The 12,433-nt window shown below is 39.3% G+C and overlaps 1 protein-coding gene across 1 annotated transcript in view; it reads left to right on the forward strand.

The window, feature by feature from the left end:
* The window catches only part of LOC112043211 (protein peste), a 52,647-nt gene extending 42,200 nt beyond the window's left edge, over nt 1-10,447 (forward strand). Inside the window, exons 7-10 of the mRNA XM_024078520.2 lie at nt 1,081-1,252; nt 3,307-3,509; nt 5,330-5,403; nt 5,956-10,447. Of these exons, the coding sequence (XP_023934288.1) occupies nt 1,081-1,252; nt 3,307-3,509; nt 5,330-5,403; nt 5,956-6,229 (723 nt within the window). The 3' untranslated portion in view covers nt 6,230-10,447. The remainder of the gene's footprint in view (nt 1-1,080; nt 1,253-3,306; nt 3,510-5,329; nt 5,404-5,955) is intronic.
* The last annotated feature ends 1,986 nt before the right edge of the window (nt 10,448-12,433 follow it).

A 12,433-nucleotide genomic window follows, 5' to 3' on the forward strand; every position in this document is an offset into this window, starting at 1 on the left:
ACTATTGGCAGATTTCACACACGTAGAGAATTAAGAAAATTCTCAAGTGTGCAGGTTTTAATTTTCTAAAATGCACATACCTAACTGAAAAGCTGGAGGTGCATGCCCCGAACCGGATTCAAACCTACGCACTCCGGAATCGAGGCTATGGTATGTATTGGATAAGTTATCATCATCATCATCATATCAGCCGATGGACGTCCTCTGAAGGACATTGGCCTTTTGTAGGGACTTCCAAACATCACGATACTGAGCCACCTGCATCCAGCGAATCCCTGCGACTCGCTTGATGTCGTCAGTCCTCCTGGTGGAGGATCAGTCAACACTGAGCTTACTAGTGCGGGGTCGCCATTCCAGCACTTTGGGACCCCAACTTCCATCGGCTCTTTGAACTAAGTGCCCCGCCCATTGCCACTTCAGCTTCGCAACTCGTTGGGCTTTGACGGTGACTTTGAATCTTCTGCGGATCTCCTCATTTCTGATTCTATCACGCAGAGATACTCCTAACATAGCTCGTTCCATCGCCCGCTGTGTGACTCTGAGCTTGAGGCCCATAGTTAGCGACCAAGTCTCGGAACCATAGGTCATCACTGGCAACACGCACTGTTCGAAGACTTTTGTCTTCAGGCACTGAGGAATTTCGGACGAAAAGATGTCGCGAAGTTTCCCGAATGCAATCCAGCCGAGTTGGATTCGACGGTTCACCTCTTTCTCGAAATTGGACCTACCTAACTTAGAGGATAAATAAATAAATATCTTATTTACAATTAATTAGGTAATAAGTATTTTAATTTGTTAATTGATAAATTAAGTAATTTTACAATTTTAAAACGTTTATTTATTATATCTTCCCTTTTATTTAAAAGAAGAACCCTTGACGGTGAAGGCCTCCTCCAGGTGCTGCCATTTTGATCGGTCTTTTGCCTTCAGTAGCCAGTTTTTGCCGGTAAAATTCATGATGTCGTCGACCCACCGATAACGTGGTCTGCCTCTGCCTCGTGATCCTTTAGGTCCCGGCCATTTCGTTACAACAACAACTTAGAGGATAAGTTAACTCAAGTTTCATTACTGTTTCTTCAGATGCAAGGCAGCGGCGGCGAGTTCATGCCGCACAACCTGACGGAGGAGGCGCCGCTCACCATCTTCATGCCGGACCTGTGCCGCACGGTGCACATGGAGCCCGAGCGCAGCGGGGAGATGGATGGCCTGCCGTACATCAAGTACGCCATGACGGACATCAGCTTCGATAACTGTAAGATCTTCTTCGACTTAAAAAATACTGGCCAAGTGCTAGTACTTGCGTGTCGATTGATGATTGATTCGAGAAGGAATAATATTTAATCGGATGAGCAGGTTACAAATTGAGAGTATGTATATGATTAAATTAACCCAGTGGATATGACCTCTGCATCCGATTCCGTAGGGTGTGGGTTCGAATCCGGTCCGGGGCATGGACCTCCAACTTTTCAGTTGCGTGCATTTTAAGAAATTAAATACCGCGTGCCTCAAACGGTGAAGGAAAACATCGTGAGGAAACCAGCACACTAGAGGAATTCTTTGCGTGTGTGAAGTCTGCCAATCCGCATTGGGCCAGCGTGGTGGACTATTGGCCTGGCAGTGAGCCGTATATGGGTTGATAACGACGATGGCGATATGATATAAATTACAAGCTAGGCGGACTACGTACTTAGGAACCTGTGTTCGTGGAGCGACTGCCTCGCCGCAAACCCGTTAGCAGCCGTGTAGCATAAACTTGCTTACTAAGCGTTGTGCGTTATAATAAGGCTCACTACAGACGAGTCTTAAGGCACGCTACAAAGGGTTCGATACCATCCACCACCACCATTAAATATTTATTTTATTCTGTTTTTTAGTATTTTTTGTTATTGCGGCAATATAATGTTTTTCTATTCATCTGTGAAAATTTCAACTGTCTAACTATATCACGGTTCATGAGATACAGCTGGGGACGAACGGTCAGACGGATGGACAAAAAAAGTGTGTCAGCTCCGTCGCACGAATGGAGTTTACTCTTTTCAATAGCAACGCCTGAAAAGTGAAAGGTGCGCAACCGAGGTGCAGCGCTGCGTGCGTGCCCGCCAACAGCGTGCACGTGCGTGCGGACGCGCTAGGCATGTGCACGCTATGGCGGCTACGTACGGTGAAAGGTGCGCAGAATAGGTTGCGCACAAAAAACGTACCGAGGGGTATAAATGAAAAATCGATTGTTAAGGAGTAAACTCCAATAAGTTATGAAATGACATGCGTTACGTTTTTTGTGCGCAACCTATTCTGCGCACCTTTCACCGTGCGCTGTGCCGCCAACAACTTGCACATCGCAACCATGTGCACGCTGTAGGCGGGTGCGCACGCCGCGGCCTGCTGCACCTCGGTTGCGCACCTTTCACTTATAAGGCGCTAGTATTGAGACGTGCTTCGAGCTAACTTTTTGTTTTTTTTAACATACACACTTTTTTTTGTTGGTAAACAGTGCACATCGAGTAGGGCTTTAGTAATACTTATGTTAAAGAAGACTAAATGTATAGAATTGTAAAATAACTAATAGACTTTATAATATACTTCACATTATATATTTTACTCTTACAATGATATAATCATTAAACAAACAAGCCCAATAACATATAGTATATAGGTATAATCGCCTATACAGCATACCCTATGTACGTCTCAATACACTCACAGCTAAATTAGAAAGTTGCGCACTAAAGGTGCGCACCAAAAACGTGACACTTTTTCGTTAGTTCAGTTGGTTTTACCCCTCGGATTTTTCTCATACCGGGCGCCTTATATATAAAAAATCGATTCTTAAAGAGTAAACTCCAAAAAGAAATTAAAAATTCTTTTATCGACCTTTAAACATGTCTCATGCAAATATAGGTAGTGATTGTGAAACACCACTTGCACTAAAATCTTTGAAAAATTTCATATTACAACACTCTTTATGAAAACTACAGCGGAGTCTTAGTAATAGGGGATGATGAGGGACTAATAAAAGGGGGTAAATGATTGTGGTTTTTGTCTGTGTATCTAGTATGTGCTTGTGGCATAATATGTAGAATCTTTTTGGCACTGCGACTCCATGGCTTCGGCAAAAGGAACTAATGTGTAACTCTCGTTCAGAGAGGCATACTTGTACCACTTGATGGTTTTAGCTTTTTCTGCTGCGGCTCCCGATCTTTCTCTGTCTTGATCTGACACGAATAAATAAAATAAATAACAAAGTAGAAATCAAATATTATTTCTGAAGGATCTACGAGTTTATATATTTCTCTAAATCCTTTGCAGCTACAAGAAATCCGCAGAATTCTTGTTTCTGCAACGGGGAGTGCATCTGGGGCGGCGTGATGAACGTGTCGGCGTGTCGCTACGGCAGCCCGTCGTTCCTGTCGCTGCCACACTTCCTACACGGCGATCCGGAGCTCCGTGAGGCGGTGCAGGGGATGCGGCCTGACCCTGACCTGCACTCCTTCTACTTCGCTGTGGAGCCTGTGAGTAGAATGGTTCTGTATCGTAGAGCACTTGTTATATAGTTTCTACACGGTGACCCGGAGCTGCGTCAGGCGGTGCGCAAGATGCAGCCTGACCCTGACCTGCACTCCTTCTACTTCGCTGTGGAGCCTGTGAGTAGAGTGGTTCTGTATCGTAGTGTGCACTTGTGATATAGTTACTGCACGGGGACTCGGAGCTGCGTCAAGCGGTGCGCAAGATGTAGCCTGACCCTGACCTGCACTCCTTCTACTTCGCTGTGGAGCCTGTGAGTAGAGATGTTCTGAATCGTAGTGCACTCGTGATATAGTTACTGCACGGGGACTCGGAGCTGCGTCAAGCGGTGCGCAAGATGTAGCCTGACCCTGACCTGCACTCCTTCTACTTCGTTGTGGAGCCTGTGAGTGGAGTGGTTCTGTATAGTAGTGTGCACGTGTGATATAGTTCCTGCACGGTGACCCGGAGCTGCGTCAGGCGGTGCGGGGAATGCAGCCTGACCCTGACTTGCACTCCTTCTACTTCGCTGTGGAGCCTGTGAGTAGAGTGGTTCTGTGTCGTAGTGTGCACGTGTGATATAGTTCCTGCACGGTGACCCGGAGCTGCGTCAGGCGGTGCGGGGAATGCAGCCTGACCCTGACTTGCACTCCTTCTACTTCACTGTGGAGCCTGTGAGTAGAGTGGTTCTGTATAGTAGTGTGCACGTGTGATATAGTTCCTGCACGGTGACCCGGAGCTGCGTCAGGCGGTGCGGGGAATGCAGCCTGACCCTGACTTGCACTCCTTCTACTTCGCTGTGGAGCCTGTGAGTAGAGTGGTTCTGTATAGTAGTGTGCACGTGTGATATAGTTCCTGCACGGTGACCCGGAGCTGCGTGAGGCGGTGCAGGGGATGCGGCCCGACCCTGACTTGCACTCCTTCTACTTCGCTGTAGAACCTGCTAATAAAGAAATTAAGAATGCGCTTGCTGCCCGCTCCTTTTGGTTCCGTCTACCTCATCCCCACACCTCCGTATATAGTTTGGCAACTTCGTTAGTAATACTCGATGGTCCGCGCGGGCCGGGGGGCGGGTAACAATGAATGAAAGGCCCACGACTAATGCACCTCACTTCCCCGCACGCACGATTTCCCACCCGCATAGTCTTTCCCCCGTCGTCAGCTTATCATGGGAGTGTCACCAACAAACTTGCCAAACTATAGTGCAGAAGAAGACTCAATTGATATTACATACAAAGTGTTTTTAATAAACCCTAGCAGATATTAATTTAATTTTAGTTTTAATAAGGATGATGACAGTTTAAAATTGTATATAAATTAAGAGTATGCAATTTTAAAGTAAAGCAATTTTGTAAAAGTAACAGGGTATTTGCGATCATTACTTTCGGAGCTACAGGGATTAAAAAGAGTCAGATTTGCGGCGCCGCCGCGGATCCCTGAAAAACGCCGCATACAAAATGGCACGAACTAATGACGTCGTAAGTAATGTAGTGATCGTTAGATTTGTATGTGCGTTCAAACAAAATTACTAATATCTTTGTGCGTTTATGTTAATAGTTCATGTATTAAAAAATGTCACATTTAATGTAAGGAAGCTAAAACTGTATGAATTTTCATTTAATAGATTTTGAAATTTTATAATTTCATTAATTTGCAAATATCCAGACAATCTTTGCTTTTTATGTATAAATTAGTTAATATTGACCTTATTTACCCGAATGTATCATAAAAATCAATATATTCAAACCTAGTCATCATCCCCATTGTATACGTAAATTAATTATGTTTAGATACCTGAAAACTAATGATTTAAGTTATGCATTTACAGAGGTTAGGCGTCCCTCTCGACGTGGCGGGTAGATTCCAGTTTAACGTATACATTGAACCTAACCCTTATATTGCGTAAGTACCCACTTTTATCTTATTTCTCATTATAAATAAGCTTACCTTAACATGCTTAATCCTAGCATGTATCAATGACATATCTCGTGATGTGAAAAGAGACATATTGTCGACGAATAATGGTGGAGTTGTGCCAGTCTCAGCTCTTTCACCCCGGCCCCATCGCAATGAAAGAGAGAGCTATATATTCGAGTCTGTTGCTTTTTTCATCTGGAGATATGTCGTGATCCCAGGATAGAGAAACTCTGACAAAAGTTTACCACTTAAAATCAGTTCGATCATATATAAGCACTAGCTGACGCCACGCGGTTTCACCCGCGTTGTTCCCGTTCCCGTAGGAATATGGGGATAATATATAGCCTATAGCCTTCCTCGATAAATGAGCTCTCTAACACTGAAAGAATTTTTCAAATCGGACCAGTAGTTCCTAAGTTTAGCGCGTTCAATCAAACAAACAAACAAACTCTTCAGCTTTATAATATTAGTATAGATATTCACAGATTTCCAATTTAATCCAGATATTACCAGTATCGTTTCTTGTTTCTTTTACAGTCTCTACGAAAAAGTGCCAAGAATGCTGTTCCCTATATTCTGGGTGGAACAAAGCGTTAAAGTCAGCGAATCAGTGTTTGCGGAGCTACGCATGGTGCGCGCCATCTTGGATTGGGGCGGCACGGTGTGCGCGTGCGCCGCCATCTTTTTCGCGAGCTTCGTTACCATAGTAACGTGTTGTAATAAGAAATCTCAGTATACCAAGCCACCAATCCAGGATATCGTCTGCGAAAAGCCGAAAGACGAAGCCGAAATTAAATTGTACTCTATGTAAATTGACTGATTTATTTTAGTGGTTTTTATTACATGGCAACCATGACGATGCCGTACAGTATCTTTAGCGCTTAACTACGATCTCACTTGATGTTAAGTGATTGCAGTTTAAGATGGAAGTGACGAGAGAGAAATATACTGTCGACCAATAGCAGCGAAGTCAAAAATATCCCTCTATCTTTCGTCGTTAAACACCATTGTTAACTTTCTAAATAACATCGCACTCGAACAATTTTTTTTGTAGATATTATGTGTGGCATGTCCAGCACTATTTCATTCAGGATGTTTTTATAACTTCTCTTCTCTTGAGTCTTGAATTATTTTGTACCTTTCTCTGTGTAACACAATAAGTATATAGAGATGGAGACTCACACTGTAGAGTCATGAAAACATCGTCACAGAATAGTGCTAAAACACATCTGTCGTGTTTAGTACTTAGACTAATTACATATGGACTAGTATCGCACCCAAATTCACGAAAAAAATTGTCTGTCATTTTCTGAGGAAAACGAACTTAGATAGCTAGAAGATTTTACCCGTTTTTACACCTACACAAGAAGGTATTTTACGGAGTTCTTTCACCAACGAACACGATTACAGCTTTGAAACATCGATTCTTTATAGACAGTTCTTATAAGCGCATTAGATCGTTGATCATATAGTTTGACAGAAAAGTAACGTCTAGCGAGACAGGTCGTTATGTAATTAGTCTGAGGTTAAGTGTTTTATTGTAGTGTATAATGTATTGTATTATATAATGTAATTAATGTTATGTTAATGTAGTAATGACAATTCTCAAGGGGGATAGGAAATTATTTTCCTACTCTTTGAAAGGTACACACAGGTATACTAGTACCTATGTCCTTGTTTTGAATTTGTATACGTATCTGTACCTGTCCACTCATTGATATTATTATTTGTAAAAAAAACAAATTGAGATAGGTATATTTCGACTCCATTCACATGATAGTCTGTTTTTTAAAAATCCCGTGCTATACACACAGACACCCTTGATCTGTCATCAAAAACCCAACTATGTACATCAAAAGATAAACAGGATTTCCGGATTTTTTTACTTTATATGGATTGTGGCGGATCAAAAAACGTACATAATCATTACGGGCCTTTAATTTAACGACAATTTAAAGACATTGTAGACATAGTTAGTTATAAATCTGTATAACCATTCGTTGATTTGTTCATTTTAATATAACTACGAAGTTAGACTCGATAACAGTTATTCTAGTTTATTTTTTCATTTTGATGTTATAGGTATGTTATGTTTGGTGTATTTTTGAGGACTTTAGTTTGATACCTTTATTTTGAACGTTGTTGTATAAAGAAGACGTAGTGACTAACTAACTACAATCGAGAAAGGGATTTGGGCACGCAGAGTGGATGAGTAGAAGGAATATAACGAAACTTATTTAAAAGCCCTCATTCGGACGAGAGCTTTTTAACGGACGTCAAAAAAGCGTTCAAATACAACAAATGCATTCCCAAGTGTCCCAATTCCCTATGTTCACACGACGTTTTTAAAACACGACGCTTTTTTTCGAGCAGATTTGGGTTCGAGTTGCATTTTCAAATTTGGGCGTTGGAAATAGACCTTCATTTAATTTCATACTATATTTGAACGATTTTTTAACGTCCGTTGCGTCTCGTGCGAATGAGGTCTAAATGAGTGAATGGATACGTTGGATGGGGAAGACAAGGCGAACGTTCCTGGACCATATCCATATCCCGGACATTTTCAATGTAGTCTTCGCTAAAGTACCTTAAACCGACGATATTGTATGAACGAATTGATGAGAATGAATAAAGCAAGGAAGATATGCAAGGGTTGTAGCAATTAGTCGTAAGTAAGGAAGGATGTGGTCTCTGCCTGCTTATGGGTATGGCGTGATTATAATTATGTATTTAGATAATTATTGATTAATTTATTACTTATGTAAACTATTACCCTCCTTCTGCCATTAAATATATGTTATAATAATTAAGTTATTAGTGTTATATTGATATTCATGTAATTAATATTAAAAATGTAAAGATGCATAATGTCGTAGATACCCGCAAAATAAAAATCCCACAACTCATCACCAGAGAGCCTAGTGGTAGTTTGATGCTGTTACTATCGCGTTAACGTAAATGTGAATTTCTAAGGAATTGAAACAGCGCCATCTAGTGGCACTACTGCACAACTGTTTCAATTCCATATAAATTCGCGTTTACGTCAACGCGATAGTACAAATATTGAAAACTCCCACTAGGCACACAGGTCTCCGGCTGCAGATAGTGTGATTTGCAGTAAGGAGTTCCTTACAAAGAATACTAAAGGACCTGAATTTTAAGTGATACGAAGGTAAAACAATGTTCCATGTGAGGCATTCCAAAACGACGGAATAAAATAAAAATGTTGTTTTTTTATTACAAATATTTAAGTAAATCTAAAGAAACCATGAACTTAGAATTTTATCTAAAGAAACCATGAACTTAGACTTGTAGAACTTTATCGTCGATTTATTTCTACAAGGTTCTATCGTGATGACGTTCCTTTTACTTGACGTTTTGGCTGGTGGGAGGCTTCGGCCGTGGCTAGTTACCACCCTACCGGCAAAGACGTACCGCCAAGCGATTTCGTGTTCCGGTACGATGCCGTGTAGAAACCGAAAGGGGTGTGGATTTTCATCCTCCTCCTAACAAGTTAGCCCGCTTCTATCTAAGACTACATCATCACTTACCATCAGGTGTACCATTGTAGTCCAGGGCTAACTTGTACAGAATAAAAAAATAAAAAAAAAAACGTACATAAAGCCATTAGTTTTTATTTTTCATTATTTTTCGTTTCGTATTTTGTGCATTAAGCCAGTCCTAAAGTGATAATTATTTATTTTTTAAATTTTTTTTTCCTGCCGAAGTTTTGCTGTTAACTTCTTTGGCTGGCAATAGAAGAACCCCTTAACATTTTGCTATAGCAATACCTTATTCCGTGCATAGTTGACAACAAAAGGCCAGGCGTAGTTGCTTCTGTTACCTATTTATTTACATTTCAAAGTCACATTATTTCCATGGTTAAAACCAGGGGCGTAGCTACCGTCATATCAGCCGCGTCGATGATATGGGGCCCCAGATTACAGAGGCCCCTTTATGTGTGAAAGCAAAAATTAGTAAAATGTAGTCGACAATCTCACGTAATCTGGTGCTTTCCGGGAAAAAACCAACAGTAAGTTACAACAAATATTTCGATACCAATTTTTGTGGTGATAGTGAGAAAGAGTAAGAGATTTTTTTTTTATTCTTTAAAAGTTATCCCTTGACTACAATCTCACCTGAATGATGATGCAATCGAAGATGGAAGCGGGCTAACTTGTTAGGAGGAGGATGTAAATCCACACCCCTATCGGTTTCTACGCGACATCGTACGGAAACACTAAATCGATTGGCGGTATGCCTTTGCCGCCAATCGTAACGCCAAATAATTTAAGGTTCCATTACCTACTCATAGAAACCATTGAATATAAATAAAAAGGAGATGGTCCAAAATTGTATGGAGCTCAGGATCAGCCATTGTACCCTGGCGGAAATAAAAGAAAGTATTTTTTTTAACTATTTTTGATTATACAAATCTACGAATTTACTTTAATTCTTTCGAAATTATATTCATTCTCCCCCAAGAAATGCAACACTAATGAGGGTATGGCGGATTGATGACGTTTTTAAAGCAGTAGTCGTTTTGACGTTTGCTGTCAATTGTCATGTCATAGTTGGTTTAAGGGCGCCATCTTGATAAAACTCAAAAACTTGGGTTTTATTTCATTTATTTCTTTTTATTGAGATTTATTCATTTATTTAGATTTTAATAAAATCCTTTTTTAAATTTTTAATGATACGGGGCACACGAATGGACCTAAAATGGACCATTTCCTTTGGGTAAGACGTTGAATGAATTACACCTAGGTAGGTACCCAAAATAAGACTGTAATTATGAGAAGGTAATTTGATGATAAAACACATTGCCATAATCTCTATACAAATTATTTTGTCATTTATGGAACTGCGTGGAGACGTGGTTTTAAGGCCGATATTTTATGTAAATGATATTCGTATAAAATATAAGTAAATGTAGCTGTGTTGTGTATTTTCGTATCATAAAACAAGAAAACGTGTATTTATTAAAGTGTATTTGGATGCAATTTATTAAATATGTGATGACAGATTTTGAATTTGTTTTATTGTTCATACATACTCATACTCACGGCTGACGCCTTGTGGTTTCGCCTGGGTAGTTACCGTTTCCGCGAGAATGTGGGGATAAAATATAGTCTATGACATTCTCAAATAACGTGAATTGCTAGTAGTGAAAGAATTTTCAAAATCGGTTCAGTAGATCTTTAGATTACCCCTAACAACACCGCAAAGTTTACCTGTTTATATCAACCATTGTTTATAATATTAGTAGGTACTAATAGATTGTATTCACAGAAGTAAGCGCCACACGCTCATGCATATTCATCATACAGTATTGCTGTGTTTTAGGTGAATATAATAATAAAAAAAACGTCAAATTTTTAATAATGTTTTGTATTTTTTACTTATATTGTTAAAAATTAAAAAAAAAGAAGTAATAAATAAATGAGAGACCAAAAAAAAACACGTCAAAATCAATACTCATTTATTCCAAAGTACGCCCAGTTTACAAACACTTTTGAAACGTCAGTTGACATTTGAAAATTCTGAAGGCAGGTTCTGCTGAGAAGAGGCACCGGCAAGAAACGCAAATAGGAATAGGCAAGTTTTTTTTAAATGTAGGTACTTCAGGTGATTGAATTGATAATTATGATGTTCGTTATGGATTCTATGGATATTAGTTACTCTTTCATGAAATAACTACTGAATGGATTTGGCTGTTCGGAATGTTGACGATTTTATGGAAAACTTAATCACGCGGACGAAGTTGTGGGTAGCTGCTTATACGGGACTGATTGAACGAATTACATAATAATTTTAAAATATCTTCAATTTTATCAATAGCTCTTTAGCAGATAAGTAATCTATTATAAGATTATTTATCTAACATTTCTGAAGAAAATTGAAAGATGACAATGATCTTCCCATTTACGTAGGTACGTAAATACACTCGCAAATCCGTTGGTGTATTCTGGTTTTAACAAATCCCAGGATTTTTTCAGAATGAAAAGTAACTTAAATACATAAGATCTAATGTATTTCATTACATTAAATTAATATTAAATTGGTTCGGTTCAACGGTTTAGCAGTGAAGATGTAAGAGAAAAACAAATCTTAATACTCGTATATAATTGCGTAAGGTCCATTCATCATGAAATCTCGAAAACCACTTGACGTAAAAAGATGAAATTTGACAGGGAGGTAGTTTACAGTTAGTAGGCGTCCACTTAAAACTGATTTCGCAAGAGGGCCGTATTAAGGAGGTCTAAGGGATCCAGTCAGTAGTTTTTGCATAAAAGTGTTCATACCATCATTACAATCAATTTTTCACAAATCTTGCAGAATTACGACGGACGACCTATGTGTTATAATCCAGGACATAATCAAACTGTATTCCAAATTTCAGCTAAATCAATTCAAATAATCGCGACTTTAAAGAGCAAACAAACATACATACAACCATTCGCGTTTTTAATATACTATTAGAAGGAAGTAGGAAACAATGAGATTTTCGACAATCTTGCGGTAACGAAGATTTTTTCGGGACAAAAATTAGCCTATATATGTTTAACCTAGGGTATTATAATTATGTAGGGTAAATAAATTTAAATTTAAATTTAAGTGAAATCGGTTTAGTAGTTGGGGCGACAAAGAGTAACAAACGTACATACACACTTTCTCGTTTATAATATTACTAATACTACTAATATTATTCCTCTATTACTACTCTCCTACTGAGGAGCTTTTGAGTTTTGAGGTCCTAGAATGGAAAAATAAGAGAACAAATTCAATACAGTTTGCTAACAGGAAACGCAATAATCTTGACCTGACCCTGGACTACAAAGAAACAGAAGCTATATGTGTCCTATAACTACAGAACCATTATTGGATGCACACTGCATATAATATACTTGCAAACGCCCGAGACTCCGTCGCCATTAAATTCTGTTTTAAAAATCTTCTTTTGATGTGCAAATAAATCAATTATTTTAATAAAGCACTTGAGAAAACACTTGAG

Source organism: Bicyclus anynana, chromosome 9 (genome assembly GCF_947172395.1).
Source record: "Bicyclus anynana chromosome 9, ilBicAnyn1.1, whole genome shotgun sequence".
Lineage (NCBI taxonomy): Eukaryota > Metazoa > Arthropoda > Insecta > Lepidoptera > Nymphalidae > Bicyclus > Bicyclus anynana.